The 23,407-nt window shown below is 42.1% G+C and overlaps 1 protein-coding gene across 1 annotated transcript in view; it reads left to right on the top strand.

Annotated features, from left to right (window-relative positions):
- Nucleotides 1-23,407, top strand: part of WTIP (WT1 interacting protein) — a 114,964-nt gene that overhangs the window by 45,038 nt on the left and 46,519 nt on the right. Inside the window, exon 2 of the mRNA XM_074968772.1 lies at nt 5,108-5,209. Within this exon, the coding sequence (XP_074824873.1) occupies nt 5,108-5,209 (102 nt within the window). The remainder of the gene's footprint in view (nt 1-5,107; nt 5,210-23,407) is intronic.

Below are 23,407 nucleotides of genomic sequence, written 5' to 3'. Positions count from 1 at the left end.
CCATCTCTGGCTGTGAGCTGCAGTGGCTGGTGAGTGCAGGAAGGCGCCAGGCAGCGGCCAGTTATGTGTTGCTTCTGCAGCCCACCCATCAACCCTTTATGTGCTCCCCCTCTCGCTGTCCTCTCCCTGCTTTGCCCCTCCAGCCCTGCTGCTCCACCAGATCCCCCCGGGCAGGGTGCGTCCCACTCCCAGCCCTGTGCGGAGAACCAGACACTGGTCAGAGCACTGAGCTCACCAGCAGCCTGGCTGACAGGCTCCTTCCTTCCCCCACTGCCTCTGGCTGGGCTGGTGCCCCAGGAGAGCCCAAGACCCTCCGGCCTGGGGTGCTGGCCAGGAGGTGCTGAGACCAGCATGTGCCAAAGCCCCGCAGAGCATTGGCATGGGGAAGACTCTCCACCCCTCAGCCAAGCTCTGGAGTGGCGGGGGGAGCGGGCAACACCGGGGGGGGGAGGGGATTTCCAGCCTGTTCATGTCCCAAACCTGCAGGCTCAACAGCTTAGCACCCTCTTCAGCCTCCAGCCCTGGGTCCTGCCCTGAGCGAGCATGGGGCTGCTCCATCCCCTAGGCGCCCTCCCCTGCTGAGCCACCTCTCTGGCTGGAAAAACAAGGAGTCGTCCTTGTGGCACCTTACAAGGTTCGCTGAAGCCCCTGCAGTCAGGTTCCGGAGAGGTGTGTCTGTCCCGGAGGCCCAGCAAGGCATGGAGGGCAGAGAGTGCTGGGCAGGGAGGGTCAGGTCGGTTGGTCGGTCGGTCAGTCACCCCTGCTGTGTAAGAGAGGTGTACGGGAGTGTGTGTGTGTCACTCTCCCTGTGTGTGTGGGGGGGGAGGGAATAGGGGTGTGTGTGTCACCCCTCACTCTGTGAACCCTAAAGCCTTAAAGATAAGAAGGTAAATAAAAATAATCTAACGATGCAGTGTTTCTTTTTAACGGAGGCTCAGTCAACTTGATGTCAATTTGAAAGTTTGTACTGCGAAGTTCTGACTGATTGTCGTTGAACTCGCTGGAATACAAGTAATTTTACCGGGTGTCCTGTATTCAGCATAGGGAAATATGGTCACCCTACTGATGGTCCAGTGGGTTAACAGATTAAAAAAATGAGGTGATCGCTTTTATATGCCATGATGGTTCTTGACTGTAGTAGGTCTGGCATTTAATGACATTTGTGAATGAGATCGCAAAGAGAGGCATTTCAGGAAAATGTAGACTATTGATTTCTGCCATCCTTGAAGTACAAATCAGCAGGAAAAGGGCGAAGGTGTGTCTGTATACATGAATATTCCACCTCCTAGTTGAGATGTCAGTGGCAGTTAGTCACAAGTGCACTAATGTTATGAAAGGGCGGACAGAATGGGTGAAGATGGCTGGTGGTAGTGACAGGAACTCTGAAAGGGTTGTTCTTATCTGGATCTCTTACCCCAAATAAAATGAAAGGTTGACCAGGGCCTTAAGCTAAAAGAACAGACTGTGTTTCAAAAGTGAATGTGTGACTATTGTATTGTATGTCCAACCCTTCCTGCCCCAGGGTGCCTCTAGGGTGTTGTAAGGACATAAGAGACCAGGTTGATTCTAGAGTTCCCAGTAAGTTATAGGGAAGATAGAGGGGTTCACTAGTTACTCTCACTGCTCTGACAGTGGCTTTGTCATGTGTGGGGTCTATTGCAACATTAGTTGAGTGAAGTGGCTGCACTTTTGGATCAGAATGTTACAGAGGGATCAATAACTTTCACCAGCAAATGAATCATTAACTTATAGTAAATAATAGTCCTCTTACCTTTTGTAATCTTTGGTAAAAAAAAAAAAGAGGTAATAGTTGAGCTCCTGCAGGTAGTCAGCCTACTACAGTAAAGTTCTCATTTATTATATTAAATCTGATTTCATACTTAGCCCCAGAATCAACATTTTCTTACACTTTTGTTTACAGGGCAGTTGGATAGATCTCTCTGGAAGAGTTTTGGTATCGGAGGTTTAATTTAGGGCACTGAGATTCAATGGTATTAAAAGGACATTGTCAGGTACTTCAGCACCAAAAACTTTAAAGGTTTCATAAAACCCAATATTAATAGAAACAGCTTCATTATTATTTTATTTAAATGAAGACAATGTTTTGCTTAGGTTTAAATATTCCCCTGCTAGTGCATGGGAATCAGACAACAAATGTGAAACTGACTAGTCTATTTTCATGATCTGAGATAGGTAAAGTCAGTTAAGAGTATAAATGTTGAAAACTACACGCAATTTGTAAAACTCTTTTTATTTAAATGTAATAATTTGTAACACAAAGGAGTTTTTTCAAAATACACTTTTTTAACCCATTATCCCTGTACGTTAGTCAAAATACACAACCATAGGGAGAGACCGCAACATTAGTGCTATACCAAAACTGGTAATTTCTACTCCAGAAAGAGGAGGAGGGGGGAGGAGAAATCTCTTTGGAAGTATATGGGGAGGCCAGAAAAATTGGTTTCAGAGTAGCAGCCGTGTTAGTCTGTATCCACAAAAAGAAAAGGAGGACTTGTGGCACCTTAGAGACTAACCAATTTATTTCAGCATAAGCTTTCATGGCTACAGCTCGCTTCATCAGATGCATTCAGTGGAAAAATACAGTGGGGAGATTTATATACACAGAGAACATGAAACAATGGGTGTTACCATACACACTGTAAGGAGAGTGATCACTTAAGGTGAGCTATTACCAGCCGGAGAGCGGGGGGGGGGGGGGGGGGAGACGACACCCTTTTGTAGTGATAATCAAGGTGGGCCATTTCCAGCAGTTGACAAGACCGTCTGAGGAACAGTGGGGGGTGGGGGGTGGAATAAACAAGGGGAAATGCATCCGATGAAGCTGTAGCTCTCGAAAGCTTATGCTCAAATAAATTTGTTAGTCTCTAAGGTGCCACAAGTACTCCTTTTCTTTTTAAGGGGAAATAGTTTTACTTTGTGTAATGACCCATCCACTCCTAGTCTCTATTCAAGCCTAAGTTAATTGTATCCAGTTTGGAAATTAATTCCAATTCAGCAGTCTCTCGTTGGAGTCTTTTTGAAGTTTTTTTGTCGAAGAATTGCAACTTTTAGGTCTGTAATCGAGTGACCAAAGAGATTGAAGTGTTCTCCGACTGGTTTTTGAATGTTATAATTCTTGACATCTGATTTGTGTCCATTTATTCTTTTACGTAGAGACTGTCCAGTTTGACCAATGTACATAGCAGAGGGGCATTGCTGGCACATGATGGCATATATCACATTGGTAGATGTGCAGGTGAACGAGCCTCTGATAGTGTGGCTGATGTGATTAGGCACTTCATCTGGGTTCTAGCCCATGAAAGCTTATGCCCAAATAAATCTGTTAGTCTTTAAGGTGCCACCGGAATCCTTGTTGTTTTAATAAGATTTAAAGTTAACCATATGTATAAATGTTTGCAGGATCAGGGCCTTAACCAGCATACAAGTAGCTTAATTACAGAAGATAATTGAAGCAAAAGTGTATTTTATGTTCTCCTAAAGCAATTTCAAAATCACATTGACTTTATTAATTTACACTACACAATAAAAAAAACAAGGTGGGTGAGGTAATATATTTTATTGGGCCAACTTCTGCTGGTGAGAGAGACAAGCTTTCGAGCTACATAGAGCTCTTCCTCAGCATCGAAAGCTTGTCTCTCTCACCAACAGAAGTTAGTCCAATAAACGATATTACCGCACTCATCTTGTCTCTGTAATATCTTGGGACCAACATGGATACAGCTGCACTGCATACTGCACAGTTAAATCAGGCAAGTCATGGACCAATGGACATATCAGGAAAACAAAAAATAAACTGTATGAAACAAGGAGGTAATTTTGTACCAGTGTTTTATGTATTAAATTCCTTATTAAAGACACAGAGACAAATTAATCTCTGGTGTAAATGGCCACAAATCCATTAAAATCAAGCATGTCAGGGATTAATTCAATGTTTCTTCAAGAGTTTTAGGAGACACATTTGATCTACCTTAAAATAGTTACAATCTCATCAGGAAAAGTATCTGAACAATGGAAATTTGGAGTTCTATATAATCAGCCACCTATCACTCCCTTACCATGAGAAAACTAACCACACTCTTTGTAGCACCTACCCAAATCACAAATCTTTCTCTGAACTCTGCAGCAGCAGTAGCTAACTGGCATTGCCACAGCTATGCTGAGATTGTTCTCAACTGTTCTCTTGTACAAAACTGATACGAATTGCCATTGATTTCAATAGGAGCAGGAGCAGATCTTTAGGGTAGAATCCGGACACCACTGAAGTCAATGGCAGAACTCCCTGCCAGGTCTGCACCATTAGGGTCTGTCTTCAGTGGAGCCTGGAGGTGTAATTCCAGCTTTGGTAGACATACAGGTGCTAGTTCTGAACAAGCTAGCTTGCTAAAAATAGAAGTGTAGCTGCTGCAATATGCAGTAAGTAGCCCGAGTAGAATCCGATCTGAAAACCCAGATTCCAGGGGGTAGATGTCTTGCCTTTTGTTTTGTAAAATTCCCAGTGTGTAGGGGCTAAGTATTACTAACAACAGAAAGTTAAAAAATGTTACATATGACTGACAGGGTCATTTCACTGAGCTCCTTATGGACTTCAGTTCACTATTGATATGGTGATTACTTTATTGGAGAGAACAAAATAAATGCTTTTTTTTCTATGACACTGTTTGACCAAATTGTTTGTTTTACTGGTAATGCTGAATGTAACATGTTGTGTTGAGATCACTTACCTTGTATAGAAGACCGCTGCTGTTTTTCTTTGGAAGTCCGAATTCTTTCCAGCGGGCATTCAGATTTCCTGTCCCTTCTCTACCTGTCTCCTGGGGATTTCTGTGCTTTTTGGCCAGCCTAGCTCTTCATACTTTGTTTCACCAGCCACGCTAGGATTTTCTGCCTTTTATTTTTGATTGGTTTTAACGTAGTCATTTCACTCAAGATGCCTGCCACCAATTCTGGTGTCTGGATTCTATCAGGATCATTAGTTCATGGTTTTCGGGCTTGATGAGGATACAATAAGTGTTTACAAATCAATAGCCAGCAGCTGCTTTTTAGAACTGCTGAGGATTCTGATGTTAAGTCTCTTTCTTCTTCCTAGGTATTTGTATAAAGTGTGGAAAGGGCGTCTATGGAGCGAGCCAGGCTTGCCAAGCAATGGGTAACCTCTACCACACCAACTGCTTCACATGCTGCTCTTGTGGTAAGTCAGATCTATGGTGTCTAGTGGCTTCCTTCCAATGTATGTATTCGTTTAACATCTAACATACAGCCTAAGGCCTGATCTTGCAGTCCTTACTGAGGCAAAATTCCCACTCGCATCACCAGCTTCAAGGCTGGTGATTAATGACACTGAGCATGCTTCATCTCTAAGCATCCAGCTGCACTTTCTTAAGCAAGAGGACATAAATCTAATACTTCACTGACATTAAGTGTTACATTTTCAAAGGGGCTTCGGCCCGGCCTCTGTGGTACTTGGTGTACATAAATCCCTTTTTGTGGAGCTTTATGTGCATTATAATTTTTGCACACAAACAATAGAATTGATACAGGCAAAATTCATTTTATGCACATACAAATGTTTGTGCATTCAAGCATGTACATGCACACATAATAATGCACAAAAATTGCACGTGCATGTTTGAATGTGCAGAAATGGAGACCGCATGTTGAAAATTCAGCTCTAAAACTGCTACAGCATTTGGTGGCAGTTGTTCTTTAATTCTTTCCTCCAAAACTTTCCATGCCCCTTCCAATAGCTTGTAGGATTTCTTTGAATCTGCAGGCATGTCAAAGGAATGGTCTCCACACACTGTATGTGATTTTTAGCAAAAAAAGCATGGCTTTGCTACTGAGAAACTCGTCTGTTTTCAATTCATGGTGACTCACATTGATGTATTTTAACAAGACAGATATTCTCCCTGGTCTGAAGACCTCATAAATGTTAGAAAATGGAGCCAAAGCTCTTAGAAGTGGGTGCCTAAAGTTAGGCAATGACATCCATATTTAGGCACCTCAGTGGCCTGTGTTTAAGAAGTGCTAAGCACACACAAATTCCCGTTGATTTCAATAAGAGCTGCCAATCATCAACTCTGAAAAATCCGTTCATTTTTCCTGAAGTGCCTCAATATGGAGTTACATTTGTAATTTATGAACGTTAGCCTTGCTGTAAAAGATCTTGTTGCGATACATATACACAGACAGAAGGCTGAGCATCAGTGGAATATGCAGCACATAAATTGTTTTTAAAAGGGATTAATCAAGGATTAGAAAAAGAGTAAAAGATCATTGGCATAGAACCAAACAACTTTCTAGTGAAAAGACCATTGTAAAGTTCACTTATGAAAGGAGACTTGAAGGTTTGGCGTTTTTTCTCTCTTTCAGGCTTTGTACAGATAGATAAATATTTGTTTTAAAAATGAACATAGAATTTAAGGAACCTTATAAACCACTTTGGACCATGATCAGGTTCTAAAATAAACTTGCCTAAAATTTAAGGGTAATTTGCTCTCCAAATATGCCACTGACTGAGCAGCAATCTTGCTGGCTCCCAAAGCGAATGAAGTACTTTGGGCAACCTGCTAAGCAGAGGATGACAAAATACAATATCAGATAATATCTATCCAGTCATTAACAAAATTAAATTTAACCTAATTACGTGGAGCAAATTACAGCTCCCTCCACACGGCAGAACACAAATGATAAAAAGAAGTCAGGACATATGTTGACTGTCATAAAGATTTCTACGTAAGTCATTCTATTTTTCAACAGAATGTTTAGAGGCAGGGGAAGGTATTTTATTAACAAAATATAATTCTCGGTTAGTTGTTAAAATGCAGCAGTAAACTTTCAGATTGACCTCCCAGTATGTATGTGGCCGATGTACATCTAGCTGAATGCAACGTAGGACTTGACCTCGCATAACCCCAAATAGTGCTAGCGGAATTCCATGATTCACATTATGGCATATGAGTCACTGCATATTCCACTAGGTAACAGTGCACCATGCTGTCCTGGGGGCTTATCATTACGGTATTCTTATGCTAGAATGCCCAAACCCTGATCAGAAAGAAAGAACACTTTAATTTCTTTTTGTCTACCAGCTTGATTTCTGCAAGATTCACGTTAAAACAAAGTTTGTCATGGATCCTTTGTTCTTTCTAACATAGTGCATTTGAATGGTAGTTGTGTTATTGATATTGCAACACAGGTCTAATTGCAGGTGAAACATGTTTAATCAAAGCATACATTCAGTTACTTACAGAGATGAGCCAAAAATTGAACCATTTCTCTGGACCCCACTTCCCTGAGCTTTGGAAGATTTCTAAATAGGACCAAACCCAACCCAACTTGACAAGATTTTTACCTAAACAAAACCACTCATCAGCTTCATTCTTTATTTAGGGTAATGTGATTCTAGGAATTGCTTTAAAAAAACAACTCAACTCCCCTCAAACATTAGGCAAACCAGTACTGGAAGGAGGGCTAGTGGATCCAGACCTAAGGAACAAGGAATGGAGGCCATACGGGACTGTCTTCTGGAAAGCAGTGACTCTAAAAAGGATTTAGGGGGCTTAGTGGACAAACAACTGAATGTGAGCTACGCATGCAATACTGTAGCAAAAAGGGCTAACGCGATCCTTGGATGTATAAGCAGGGAAGTAGTGAGTAGGAGTGGGGAGGTTATTCTTCCTCTCTGTGTGGCATTGGTGAGCCCAATACTGGAATGGTGTGTCCAATTCTGCCATCCATGTTTTTAAAAGAATGTTGGGAGACTGGAAAGGGTGGAGAAAAGAGCCACAAAAATTATTTGAGGGCTGGAGAAAATACCTTACAGTGAGAGAGCTCAATGTGTTTAGCTTATCACAAAGAAGACTGAGTGCTGACTTCATATCTGTGTATAAGAACCTTCACAGGGAGAAAATACTGGGTAGTAAACATTGCTTTAATCTAACCGAGATTAGTGGCATAACAAGAACCAATGGCTGGAAGCTGCAGAATTCAAATTAGAAATTAGGCACCCATTTTTAATAGCAAGGGTGATTAACCATTAGAGGAAACTACCAAGGAAAGTGGTATATTCTCCATTAAGACTGAATGCATTTCTGGAAGATCTGTTTTAGCCAACACAAGTTATGGGGGTTTAATACTGACATAACTGGGTGAAATTTTATAGCCTACGATATACAATATGTGAGACTAGATGATCTAATGGCCCGTTCTGGCTTTAAATTCTGTGACTCAATGAAGAGATACGATCAGGCATAGATACAGTTCTGGTAATTTGGCCTAATAAGGGCAGCAGTAAATGCTGTGCAGAAGGAAGATACTGCTACTCCTTTGGAACATTAATTTTCCTTCCGAAATTCCAAGATCTGTGCTCTCCACTTACACAGATCTTAGAAACCTCGGATAAGCAAGGGTCATCTGTCCTCTTCCTGCTTTGAAAATAATAAGACATAGTCCAAACTTTCCTCTAGGAGATACCAGTCCTGTTTTTCACTAAATGGTCTAGACAGTGTAAGGTAGTTAGTTAATGGGGAGAAATATGCTAGACCTGGAGACCTCACAAAGCACATTTAATTAAGATAAACGCCCAATATTTAACTATTCAAAGATTCAAAAATTAGATTTCAAACCTTAGGGAAATGTGGCTTGGAGACTACTTACAGAGATTGAAAGGGTGATAATGAGCCTCCATGCTTGATGTGGAAAACTAATGTAATTATCTGGATAAATGGGAAAAGACTCTAGATGAAGAAATTCCCCTTGAGTAACGAACGGCACCTGATTTGGCATCGAACAACTTCCACTTCCACATGTGAATTTTTTGTTTCAATGGTAACCGATACATTATTGGCTGGTAGATCTACCAGAAAAGAAGAAGAAAATCTACAAGGAACATCAGGAGATTGTTAGAAGGACCATTTCCTGAAAGATACCTTCAATTCATAATTAGCAGGAAAGCTCAAAAGTACAAAAATATTGGTGAAGGATTCCTAACCTCAGATGGGCTAGCACAGAATTATTAGGTTTTAGGGCCAGATTTTAGCAAGCTCAGCACCCAGTGTGTATTGATTTCTTTTGAAAATATGGTCCCATTAGGTTAGCCATGCTCTAGAAATATATAAGATAGATGCAAATATTAGTAAATGGACAAACATGGAATTACTTTGTGATTAGGGCTCCATGTCTGTCATGGAGATCATGTAAGTCATGGATTCCATGACTTCTGCAGGGGCCAGTGTGGTTGCCCAGGGCCGCCCAAGCAGCAGTCCCTGGCAGGCAGGCTGGAGCAGCTGCGGCCCCGGGCAGTGGTCCCCATCTGGTGGGCCAGTGCAACCGTGGCCCCCAGCAACTGGAGCCGCTGGCCCCAGGCACCCCCCCTGAGTAGCTACCACCCCCACATGTCCTCCAGCAGCAGTAGCTCCCCACACACACACCCAGGACCTCCCACCCCCATTTAAACATAGGCATTTTTACTATAAGTCATGGACAGGTCACGGGCCATGAATTTTTGTTTATTGCCCGTGACCTGTCCATGCCTTTTACTAAAAATACCCGTGACTAAATCGTTGCCTTACTCATGATACCCTTGGACTTCCTGTTAAAAAAACACAGAAAATTGTAATTCTTCGATACACCACAGTGTTAGCCCATTTCTAGTAGTCTTGGAGGAGGCCCCTGATCATGTCTTGATTCAGAAGGCCTGGGACATCCTCATAATAAAAAAACCTTGCAGATCTGAGCACAGAGAGAGGATGATAAAGCAAAAATGCCAGAGACCTGGGAAGTAGAGACCTTTTAATGTAAAATAATGACCTATGTCTGCCTTTCTGTTAGTAATACTTGGAATAAGTGAACTTAATGAATGTTAAACCCTAGCTCCTGTGATTTGTGGCAGTTGAGGACGTCCAGCATCTCAGTATCAGGCTCCTTTGGATAGTTTTTACCTATATGTGGCATTGCTCCATTTTTGAATAGCGCAGACCCTCAGCTCCTTTTATAATAGGACATGCCTCTGAGAGATGCTCAGTTTTCTATACGTCAGGTAACCCCCTTCTGGTAAGGTGAAAACCAAAGCTCTCTGGTTTCAATGGGGTGTGACTACACAATGTAACCCTTCCTACAGAATCACTCAGAGAAAACAATTTCAGCTTGTAAAGATTTTTTTTTTTTAAATGCTGGGCCAAAAATCTTCTCTCAGCTATTACAGTGCTGAAACCATATTTTGGCCTTGATTCAGTAAACACGTAAGCATGTGCATAAGTGCTTTAGGTTACTCATGTGTTTAAGTGCTTTGCTGAATCAAGTAGGCTTGGAAGGCTTAGATTTTTATTGGTAAATGTCGGGAAACTTTGGTTTCACAGTGCATACACAAACCATCCTCCCGCCCACACCCTACCCCCACCCCTCTCTCTAGATAGATAGATAGAAAAACTGAAAATTTAAATCGAGTCAAATCTAAAAAAAAGCTTAAAAATAAACATTGATATCTGTCAAAAAAAATTTAAAAAAAATCAGCTTCTGCCAAGCCTATCCTCAAGTAGCAGAGATGAGAATTTATCCGGCAGCATACACTGTTCTCTCTCTTTAGAATTAAGCATTCGTATGGCCCGGAACACTTGCAGAACACAAGAGAACAGTTTATCCCTGAAATGTTCAACATCTAATCCCAGGTGGTGGTATTTCAGAACATGGGAGTCCTCTTGAAAGTGTAGTGTCCTTGCAGTGGTGTACTCTTAAGTGTGGGTGATGGGATACAGCTCTTTATGGATTGTCTTTGCGAGTGATACATGTTGCAGAAAGTAACAATGCCTTTAGTTACTGTTCCGAGTCACCAGGTTTCAGCAGACAAGGCACTCAGACCTTTATGTAAGCAGTATCACACTAAAATGTTAAGCTATTTTAGTGATGTTTTAGTCCAATATTAATGGAAATGCTCCTGCTGTAAGAGCTATAGGAAAAGAATCTTTATAGTGAAGGATATCAATTTTATATTTATATTAGTTTCAGATGATGATGGTAAATTTGCAGAAAATGAGCTACAAGGAATTAAGTTTAAATTCCATACATTTCACCACTGACACTTTCTCCTCATTCACATAAAGGCAAATGTTTGAACATTCCTTTTGCCTTTAATCCCCTCACCTTCTTATCTACGCACTTGCTATCCGTGGCTCCACGAAGTCACAGGACCTCCTTGTCAACCTCCTCCTAGCCCTGGCCAAAATGGCCATCTACAAGACCAGGGAGAGGAGGTTGGCAGACGGGGTCTCCTGTGACACTGGGGCCTATTTCCTATCCTCCGTCCACTCATGCATCTAGGCGGAGTTCCTGTGGGCGCGGTCCAGGGTTCTCTGTTTGGTGTCCTCGTCAGGTTCCCTTCGTTTAGCCCTCTGACCTCACCCTTGTCCCTGTTCTATCTTTAGTTGTCCCCCGTACTCACTTAGAATCCCGGACCTGTGGATACTCCCCTTAGGCTGGGGGGAGGTCCTTGAGTAGTGGGCGGACTCTCCCCACCCACTTCCTGGATCTCAGTAGGATCTCTCCTTCAATGGGTGATTTTAAAAGGCCCAGGAAATCATAGCAAGATAAATCAGAAGCCTACAGCAAATTGTACAATCCCAAAAGTGTGCAGTGTGTTTCTTTCCTAGCTGTTGTTGATCAGACTGGAGCACTCACTTGGGTTTTTATACAGAAGTTTAATATAAAAGTGACAACGTGCAAGATCTCACAATTCCAGCTGATAACTGACAGCGCTGGCTGTTTCCAGTGTTTTGAAAGCTCATTGCTGGAACCAAGTATAAACGCACAAGGGTGTATTGTGAGATTATAGGGGAGTGTGGCAGCACACAGCCTTGGCAGCAGCTCCAAGAGGCATGGTATGGGTCTGCACGTAACAGTGGTCGCTGCCAGCCTCAGAGCATAGTCTCCATTCCTGAAATAGTTTGTGTCCTCCAGCTGGCATAAAAAATGAGTGAGGTTTTGACTTTAGATTGCAAACTTTTCGGGGTAGGGATCATGTCCACATTTATGTTTATATAGGGCCTGGTATAATGGGGCCCAATCCTGACCTGACACCTTTGGGTGCTATTGTAATATAAATGGGTATTAAAATAATTACAGCCATCCCCTGCTTGTCATGCCTGCCTAGGTCTATCAAAGGCTAGAGTTACTGAAAAAGTTCTTTTGCATATTAGGTAACTGGGAATGAACCTTGGTTTACTTTTTCCCAGTAGTAATATCCATAATATCTTTGCCTTCATGGCATGTTTCTGAGAGCTCGGATGATTTTTAAAATTCTTGAACTCCCAGCAGCATATTCGCGTTCTTCTTTTCTCATGGCACATTTGTAAGTACAGTATACTAGGCCCTATATAAACATTGAGGCTTCCTAGCCATATTCTGAAACACCAGTGTGTCTTGACACATCCTGGAAATGTGATGTGTGTGAGGCAGGTGATTGATGTGGGACTCAGTGTGGGCTAAATATTTTGGAAGGGAGTGAGTTCAGCGAAGAAGAATCACTGAGGCAGCTAGTAAACCAGTAACCTCTTAGCGATAGAATAGGTCCAGGTCAATATGAAACTCACCACTTGTCTTCTCTGCACTTGGAGGGGATGGGACAAGTAGTTGGCAGAGTTCAGAAAAATATAACACATTTTAGACCTGCTTTTGATTGCACCCTGGTGAGAGAGCCTGGAAAAAGGAAATGAAGGTGAGAACTGGCTTTGACTGCATTAGACGCTCAATCAGCCAGTCACTCAGATTTGTCTTTCTGAGGCTTTGTAAATCTTTATAGAACAGAACACGCAGATACTATAGTAATGCTAACCGCGGGGTGCAGGTAATTTATGTTCGCTTACCTTATGGTTCCATTATGAATTAATATCAGCAAAGGAACTGAAGCCTCTCTCCAGTAATGAAAAGCTCAGCTGAGCACCTCCTATATCAGAGGAGGGCAAACTGAAGCCCATGTGCCACATCTGGCCTGCGGGACCCTCCTGCCCGGCCCTTGAGCTCCTGGCCGGGGGAGGTTAGTCCCCGGCCCCTCCCCTCCTCTCCCGCCTCCCCCACAGCCTCAGCTCACTGTGCCACCAGCACTCTGGGCAGCGGGATTGCGAGCTCCTGCCAGGCAGCACGGCAGCGTGGCTGGCTCTGGTTGGGTGGTACGGCTGCCAGTCCTGGTGCTCTTAGCGACATGGTAAGGGGGCGGGGAGCGGGGGGGTTGGATATGGGGCAGGGAGTCCCACGGGACAGTCAGGGGACAGGGAGTAGGGGGCGGTTGGATGAGGCAGAGGTTCTGGGGCGGGGATGGGGAACAGGGGGTGTTGGACAGGTGTGGGAGTCCCGGGGGGCCTGTCAGGGGGCGGGGGTGTGGATGGGATGGGGCAGTCAGGGGATATGGAGCAGTAGAGGTTGGATGGGGGTAGGGTCCCGGGGGGGGGGGGGCGGTCAGGGGACAAGGAGCTGGGGGGGTTGGATGGGTTGGAGGTTCTGAGGGGGGCAGTCAGGGGGCGGGAAGTGGGAGGGGGCAGATAGTGGGAGGGGGCCAGGCTGCTTGGGGGGCACAGTCTTCCCTACCCGGCCCTCCATACAGTTTCGGAACCCTGATGTGGCCCTCAGGCCAAAAAGTTTGCCCACCCCTGTCCTATATGGTGCTGGGTACCTTAATCTCCCATTGACTTCAAAATGTTTCCTTGGTCTATGACCCATTGCTAATCTGACATCATTTTTGGCTTTAGGAAAAGCAAGAATATTGCAACACACAGGTAGATTTGAGAGGGCGGAAGTGTTAAGTGTTTCAGACGATCAACACAGGCACAGATTCTGGTAAAAATCTCCTGCACCCCAGCACAGTTTGCAGTCTTGCTTTCTCAGACCTTGTGCCCCTCTGTTTTCTTAGCTGTGCCCTGACCCAGCAAACTGCTTATGCACATGCTTGGTTTTAAGTAACTGACCTGCCTTGTTGGTCATGCCCCTTCCACCTCCCAGGGACAGCCACCATGAGCCAGTATGTTTTTAAAGGTGTTAAGCCCCCTCTTCATAAGTGTTTAAAAACATGTGAGCTAAAACCTATTAGCTAGCATGTTTTTACACATGACTAACTTTCCTAGTCTAGGCAAGGCCCTTGTCTTCAATGGAGTACCTCAGGTGCTTAAAGTTAAGCAGGTGGTTAAGCTCTTCTTTACTGGATGGACATCTTAATGCATGGCATCTCATGTCTCCAGTGGCTATATTAACAATCAGTGTTCACAGAAATGAAGAGAGAGTCCCAGTAAGAGGTTGTCTCTAGGTAGATAGACTACTGGAAAGTGGAAAAGCAAAGCACTTCCCGTCCCTATTTTTCATTATCAGAAGGCAAGTGATGAATAGTTGGTGGGTGGTATGCTCTCTGTCTCCTGGTTTCTGTGAAAGATATTAATTGTGCTCTGCTATTAATTATTCCAGCATTAAATGCCTGGCTTTTGATGGTTATTTTAATTGGTGGGGGGTGCTCAGCAGCTAATGATGGAAACTTTTCTCTGGGTACATACCCATATTTGTATTTCTCTCACAGTATTTTTGTATTCCTAATGTGGAACTGATTGCCTCAAGGACCTATAGTAAAAACAAACATACTATAATTAGCAAAATTTCTGCCTTTGCTTTTTATTTTTAAGAATTATGGTAAATGCCGTGGAGAATTTAATCATTTTCCTTGCAGAATTTGTGTTTGGAATACCACCTCTTGTTAACTGGGGCAATAAACTCTGCTGAAACCCTCTTGTTGTCCTGTCAGCATCGTGTCCGCCTAGTAGCTGCTGGTGTATGTGCTGCCTTTGCTTCTCTTAGTCTGAATCCCCCTTCTCTCATGACTCATCCTTTTTTTTCTTTTTCTTTTTTTTCTTTCTTGTTCTAAATATTTTTCTTGGATCTAAATAGTAACACAGACCTCAGTTTCTCAAAGAGAAAACATTTCCCTATGCTGCAATCAGAGAGACGATCCACTTCTCAAAGTGGAAGAGGTGCAGATAAGCCAGAGGAGAATGGAAGCAAGTCAGTTGACATAATCAATAAATGTTCATATCTCTTATTTTCCATGAGCCATAATTATGGGCACCCTGAATTCTGGCATTTCCTAACTTTTGAGTGCTTTGAATTTTCAATCTTTAACATTCTTTTAACATAGTTGTTTGGATGTAGAATATAGGAAATTAAAGGACAATAATGAAAATAACTATTAAAAAAGGTACAAAATGAAAGGAAAAACAATCAGGAAAAGTCAGGAGGAGAGAAACACTAACAGGGGAAGGATCAGCCTCAGGAAATTTTTACTTTCATGTAATTTTTATTGTTCTAAATTTGTACTATTATCTGTCCCTATGTGTTCCAAAAAATGTCTCAGGCAAGGGTTTCCAAATGTTCTTGAGCCCCTCCTCCTTTGAGGACTAAGCATTAGCATGGGGGTAAAATAGCCACACTCCAGAAGGTCATGGCTTCCTGAAGCCACTCCTAATTAATTGACATCCTTACTCCGTCACCAGTGAATCATCCCTGTTCTCACACATACCAGTTCATCAATTCTGTCTGCTCAGATAAAATCAGTTCAATCTCCCCAGTAAATCAGTGCTTCCTCCTGACACTAATTAATCAATTCTGTCCTCACCTCCACCCTCGTAAGCTCAGTTCTTACACACATTCCAGTTCATACATTTGGGGCTTTTCCTTAAATGCATGAATTTTGGGCACCACCCTCCCCTCCCCATCAGATTGCATGAATTCTGGGCTCTCCTCTGTCCCGCCATTCGGATGTACTGACATCTTCCCTATATAATTTCTGCTCTGCAGTGCTCCAAAGATTTGTTCGTGGCCCACTTCTTTTCTTTATACACCTTCCACCTTGGATACAACTTCCATGAAGAGGACACCAACTTTGTCTCCCTTGATTTGCTCTCTGATCCCTCTCTCTGCCTATTTTGACTCTGGCTGATACTTATTCTACTACAGAATAGTTTAAAGAGTTTGGTCCTGTTTCTATTTAGAAATTCTTCTTTGTTCCTCATTGCAAATGTACACTAGAACTTACCTTAACTTGGACCTTAATTTAGCTGCCTCATCAGTAAATCCGCTTACCCCACTGCCTATGCAAAATTGCCAGAATTTGTCCTCACCTTGACCCTGGCATTGTTTGAATTCTTACTATGCCCTAATTTCCCATTTTGACTACTGTAATTGCCAGTTTTGTGTTTTTTTCTGAATCCCTACTCTCTAACTTTAAGAGTTCCAGAATACTGCAGCATGACTTATCTTGCTCAAGGAAGCAAGACTGTGTCACCATCCAACTTTGATACCTTAAGGGTCTTCTACCCATTAACCAAGCTGCCCTCCTTGTTTTCCAAACTTGTTCAACTCAACCCTTTTCTGATCTTTTTCCACTTACTCTGGCTCCTGGTCTCTGTTTACTTTCTGTCTCCAGCCTTGACCTCCTCTCTGTCCCTTCCCACAACCTTTCATGGTTGGAGTTGCACTTTTGCTTATGCTGTCCCCTCTGCAGTAACTGGACTTCTCTACCCCACCCTCCCCCGGAGCCCTATGTCACTCGCAGTCTATCAGTCCCACCTCACTCTGATACTCTCTGTAAGGTATTTTGTGCAGCTCTGCCTGTAGATTACTATAAAGTTAAACTCTGTTGTACGATCTGTCATCCTTTTCCCGATACGCCCCCTAAGATAAAGGGCTTTATATTGTCCTGCCCATCTCATCAATGCCTCTTGCAACTGCTTGTGTTACCACCTGTCCTACCCCCCTGTACCTGTCTAATACTGCCCTCATGCTGCTTTTCCTTTACAAAGTTTCCTGCAAGGGAGAGGTGCCTTGCTGGTCCTGAAAACTTGCTCAGACCCTCCACTGGAAAGTAGGACTTTGTTTACTGTCTAAGTGTATAAATGTAAAGAACTTTACAATCAAAAGGTCACTCCGTTTCCCTGACCCATTTACTCCAGGTGACATTCCCCATGAAAGTATTTTTTTGTTTGTTTTTCACTTGCTTTAAGAATTTTATTTCAAGGAGAATGTCACCTGATAGAAGGGGAAAAGGTGGTGGAAACTGAGTGATCTTTAGTTTGCAAGGTTCTTTACATTTATAAAATCAAACCGTGAAAGCAGGCCTGTTGTTAGTTGTCCCTGAACATATCATGAAAATGAAGACCACCCAGCTTTTTGTCATACAGGCCTACTTTTTTTCCAGTGGAGGGTATCAGCAAATTCTCAGAATTGATGGCCTTCTGATTTAAGAAGGGTTAAAGCACAAGATTGTGGGTTTTATTCTTAGCTCTGCTACAGACTTCCTGTGTAATCTTGAACAAATCACTTAAATGCTATGCCTCAATTTTGTCCATATGGAAATAATAATTCTTACCTACTACATATGGTTGATATTAGGCTAATTTCATTAATATTTGTAAAGCTCTTGGAGATGCTGAAATGGAAGAACTAAAGAAGTGCAAAGTCTTGTAAATCATTATTAGTAATAATTATTATTGTATTCTAGATATATGTATTTTATCTGGAGGGAGCATTCATAGTGTCTGTCAGCTGGACCCTACAGCTGCTGCGGTATGCCACTGAAAATAATGACTTGCTCAAATAAGGAACATTTACAGTTTATAAAAGACTATCTTGAAGATTATATGTCGTTAAATAAGAAGAGTAATGTAAGGTTTTCAAAAGACTATTTTCCCAGCACCACTCTCCAGAGATCCTAGAGCCTGGGCCACATGAATAACTTTCTCATTCTTGTGTCCATGCTGAAGGTTGTGTTTTTAATTTAAGTATCCAAGGAATGCTGTCTCCAATGTCCATAGGACTCTAAATCGGATGTGAGACACAAACGCATCCGAGTAGCTTATCAGAGAAACAGGGTTGGCATGAGGCCTACATAAACAGCCATAAATTCTTTCTCATTTAAATGAAAGGACCCTGGAGGATTGGCCAATTATAACTACAGTGGGCTGTCCTTGGGTACCCATGAAGGTGCATCAGTTGACCCCTGGTATTTAACATGTGTTGAATGTTTTGTTTACCTCTAAACTTAGTGTTATAAAATGACCAGGATACAACTTGGTTTGGGTAAAACTGACTTCTGTGTAGGTTACTTTCCAGAGATATTTACCAGTGATCAGAACTGTTTCCCATCATTCACTTCTTAGTGAGTTTTAGCCAGGCTGTTGCCCAGGTAAGAAAGAAATTGGAAACCAACCCACCCACACATGTACTCTCCCAGAAATCAACAGGACAGGAAGAAATCGGTAAATTTGATTTTAGCCAAACAAAAAACAAAAAAAACTTTTTTTGCTTCAAGTAACTATCTCATTTCCTGAAAATCCTGCGTCTAACCAGAGCTTCCACTAAGGCCTTTTAGACTTGTCTTTTCTTAGGGTCAAATAGTGGTTCAATTGCAATCAGTGGCAAAACTCTGCTTGACTTCACTGGGAACAGGATTGGGCTCTTGACTTCTCACATGCTCAGTAGAGGCCTGATCCAGCTCCCACTGACTTCAATGAAGCATGAACAGGCTCTGAAAGAGTAGAGTCAAAACTGAAGCTGTATGGTGGGGTGCTCTCTAGACAGGCCTATTCCACTCAGCTCGGTGAGAGGAGTAGTTCTGAAGTAAAACTGTTTTATTTTGATGTCAAACACTATGCTAATGCTGGTAAGAAAACTTCTGTCGGGTGCTACTGAGTTAAGTAACTCCCCTGGTCTTACTAGAGTGAACCTTCTACATAGATGCATTGGAAAGGTTGCATCATGTTGGCTTGATGCACATTGGAATTTTAAATCTTTATGCCCCAAACACAATCCCACTGTGATCAATTAAGTACATTAAATAAAATTTAAAAACAAACCGCCAGAAAAGCTCCCCACCTCATCCCAGCTTTCACTGGAGACTCCTCCATGGCCAATGTCCAGATCTCATTCAGTACCACTCGGTCTATACATTACTGAGTCCATTTGGCAGTCAGCAAAAACTGTGTGTCTTATTTAACCCAGCCAATGTGCTTTGGCAGCTGACACACATAATGTGATCTGCACTGGAATATCAGTGCATGTCTAAAAATTAGTGTTCTTTTGTGTATGATGAAAGCATTCTAACACACTGGAGCTGATCTCTAATACATGAACTTTATATGCTGTATCCTAAAACTGTCATCTTGCTGTTGGGATCTCCTAGCTCACAAGACTAGCCTGGTCAGCATCTTCTTATTTAAAATTGAAATAAATTAGAAGAAAGAGAATTTTTTTTTAAAGGGGAAGAGGGATGTTAGAATGTAAAATGCAGTAATTCTGGGCCTAATCCTGCATTCCTTGCATACCCCAAACTCCAACTGATCTTGAGACGAACTTAGAATGCAGGAGCTGCTCCTTAGTGTGCAGCATTTGCACAATCAGAAATTCAGCAACTGGTTGACACACAGGTCTGCTTTCTTTATGCAAAAACATTCCATACACTTTATACTCAACATAGAGGCCCCTGTCCCGCAGCCCTAACTCAGATGTAAATTGCCACCAACTTCCATGGGAGTCACGGGTATTTCATTTCAAACTTTCAGCCACTAACCTATGGGGCATTAATAATCAAATAATTCTGTTACTAACTAAAAAGGTGAAACGTGTAACTGCGTTGACACCACATCCTTGTAGGCCCCCATTGTTTCACAAAGAGCAGAATGAGGTGTGGTATCTTTAACGCTGTAGGGCTCAATCCTGCAAGGTGCTGAGCACCTCCAGAGAGATGCAGAGAGCCCTCAGCGTCATGGGTCAGTGATGGCAGTAGGTGAGGACAAGCCATAAAGTCAAAGACGGTAACTACTACTATTGCTCTAACTAAAAGTCTTCCAATTACTTTTAAAAAAGAAAAGCCCTGAAGTTCTGAGATTCAGGTCCTGATCCAAAGCCCACTGAAGACGAAGGGAACCTTGCCACTGACTGCAGTGGGGTTTGGATAGCCTCATGCTGATAACAGCATCGTTTTACAAGGGCCTTTAAAGAGGCTTCTTTTCATCGGAGGAAAACTGTGCTATGATTGAAGTGACATCTCACAGGAAGTTGTAACTTTCTGAACTCAGGGAAAGGCAGAAGTGTCAAGAATACAAGGCACCAGGGGCTTTAAAGCTGTACAATGAGACCATAATGGAGCTATGCAGCAGCAGAGGATCTGGCCCAATAGGTTTTATGTCCCCATTAAGTTCTACTTTTATCCTCTTCCAACCTGGTTACTCTGAAAATTATTTCCTCTCCTGCTACTCTGACCATGCCAGCCCCTCCCACCCCCTCCTTCCTTCATTCTTCCATGGTCTCCCTCAGACTTTGCACATCAAATTCATACTCCTTCCCTTCAAGGCGCTACATCGTCTTGGCCTCACCTACATCCCAGGTGCTATTTTTTCCTCCTCACCCACTCACACTGTACACGCTTTGCTATCCTTTCAGGTTACTGCTCCTTTTGTTTGTTTCATGCACTCTTCACTTTGTACCTTAAATCCTGTGCTTGGAACAGTCTCCTACTTCCTTCCTTTTCTCCTTCAAACTCACTTCTTTCAGGAATATTTCCTTCCTTGTTTTCCTCAGCAGTAAATTTTCATCACTCTCCCTTCCCTGGGCTATAATGCCAGGGTTCATCTCCTGTTTTACTTATCCATCTTAAATTGTAAAGTCTTAAGGGCACAGACTTTCTTTATCAGGCATCATGTAAACTTAGGGCGCAATACATTATTATGAATGATAATACATGATTGTGATACCACTAGCAAGATTCTGAATTCAAGTGGGTAATGAACAGTGAGAGTAGATGAAAGGAACAAAGAACCTGTTTTCAGATGTCTCCTGGAGGAAGAAATAAAATCACCAGCTAGTCTACTGACTTCTAAAGTCTTCACTAACTCAAGTGTTGTGTGTGACTCAAACTTGTCCTGCATGTATGCAGAATAAAGCCAACAGCAAAAGGTCTGCTAGACCTTTTAATTCTACATATACTGCAGAGAGCAAAGGGCATCTAAAGTGAACACTCCTGCAAATATAGGAATGGATTTGCAGTTCATAACAATAATTGTTAATAACTGATAGCTATGTCTAAATGATAATCGATGAATTTTAACACAGAATTGTCCTTTTAGTACCAAATTGGTTATGGTAATGTGACTATGACCATTTAATTCAATTTACTGCCTAGGTATTCTGTACTGTAGTTCTTCCAGCTGAGTTCCCTGAGAAATTCCTGCCTGGAAATAGCCCAAATAATTTCTTTGAGAAAGTCAGTGGGTTACTGACCTTAAGATCTGCAGTAATGTAAAATCAAACCTATGGAAACAATTTGCTGGATCAGTATTAACAGCACAGCAGTCTTCTGAGAAGAAAAAAGGAAAGTAGCTTAAAGAATACATAGCCAACAGGGACTCAGTTTGCTGTTTCAGTGAGTTATTTAATGAAGGGGAATTTGCACACTTTTTGGAGGCGGGGGGATCATCCAGTTAGACTCCCAAGAAGGTGTGTAGAATAGAGCCAGAGATCATATTTTCTAAGCCTTACTTTCAGAAGAGTCAAAAACATATATTTTTTATTACCCCTGGGTTAATACTAGTAGCAAATCATCTGCTGGCTTTACAAATGTTCTTCTTTCAGGCAGTGTGGCTCAAAGGGGACTTGAGCTCTGTGAGAGAGCCTCAGCAATCTTACTTTACCAAGATTTATTTGGGGGGTTTTTGGGGGGGGGGAAGCTATTAAAACACAGCAATAGCATATTCATACCAGCAGCTTATAAAATTAAAACATGATAGCATATTTTTAAGAGCAGTTTGGTGTACACAGAACTCTGTTACTGACATCTTTTACTGGACTAACCTTAGATGTTATGCTGATTGTATATTTACTATCTGCTATATAAAGGTAGAAGATAATCCAATATTAGTAGAATTTACAAAGTTGATTCCCTACATTTTTTTGATGATTGACCCCATGATTTTATAATAACCATTAAGTGTGGTGTTTGTGGGCTACTGTAGTTTTGTAAAATATCTGCATTTTGGTTTGGGCTAGTGAATAGGATAAGAGAATATGGAAAACTGGAAAAAATCAAAAGAGGGAGTGGCCAAGTTAGATATAAGAGAGGCTGAAAGACATCCAGAGATTTTCATTGTCTTAGTCACCCATGACTGGTTATAGCTAGTGGTGGGCTGATGGCTCATGCTGGGTAGGGAAGAGAGGAAGGAAGTGGATTTAGTGGAAAATTGATTGCATCTACTTGGGTTCTTTCCAGCTGAATCCTGAGTTAAGTACATTCATCCTGAACTAATCGTTAGGGAGAATTGGCTGAAACCTCACATACTTCTTAAAGAAAAGAATAGTATTAAAGAAACAATATCCTTATTGTACTTGAGTGCCAAAAGAAGTGAGCATACTATCAGAGTCCTACCAGTGCAGCTCTTTATTCTATGTCTTGAAAGTTGCATGTATTTTAGTTTTAACTTAACCTCAGAATATCGTCCAAAAAGGTAGAGAAGACTGGATCATTTTTTTTCACAGAAACTTGAGCATGGTACATTTTAGAGGACAGTTTTCTGATTAAAAAAAACATTGGGTGACCTGGCAAGCTCCAACTCTCTTTTCGTTGCTCATAAAGTATGTTTAATTAAGATAGTTGTCAGTCATTTTTGACCACAACAAAACACACACACAAAAGGTGATCAGATAGATATCAAAGATCATAGGCCAGATTCTGCTCTCATTTACATGAGTATAAATCTGGAGTAACATCACTGGCTTCAAGAGAGTTACTCCAGCTTTACACCAGTGTAAATAAAAGAAGAGTTTGTTCTGTTGTCGCTGAGCTGGCAGACTGCGGTCTGTTTCCGAAAATTAGTAATAAATAATTGACTTAGTAGTAAATATTCTGTAACTAAGAATATGTGTTTTTGAAAGTATGTACATTGTTTTACTGTTCTGCTATCTATCGTGATACTATTTCAAAAGTGTATCAGGGTGTTGAAGCTTTCCTAAGCTTCCTTAACCATTTCGGTTTCAGATGTGTCTGAATGAGAATGCTTTTCGGTTAACAAACCACTCTATCAATATTCTCAAAGGCCTTTTGTGCTCAGCTATTGCTGTGGTGTCCCCTCTTCCTCTGCTTCGCTCTCCCATGTCACCATGGTATACAGATGGCTCCTGACAGATGAAGGGAGCAGGAAGGTGGCTGGGAGGCTGGTGGGGGAAGTTAGTCTGAATCTGACCGATTGCAAGATAAAGAATTTTTGAAGGACTGAGTATATAAGAAGCAAAGAAAATTGCTTTGCCTTTACTATGGGAATCAAAGCAACTGGCCTGAGTGACAAAGTGCCTGGTGAATCTGGGATGTCTCTGCTCA

Source organism: Natator depressus, chromosome 12 (assembly GCF_965152275.1).
Source record: "Natator depressus isolate rNatDep1 chromosome 12, rNatDep2.hap1, whole genome shotgun sequence".
NCBI classification, from domain to species: domain Eukaryota; kingdom Metazoa; phylum Chordata; order Testudines; family Cheloniidae; genus Natator; species Natator depressus.
The sequence above is the reverse complement of the archived record's forward strand: the minus strand, read 5'-3'. Positions and strand labels throughout refer to the sequence as shown.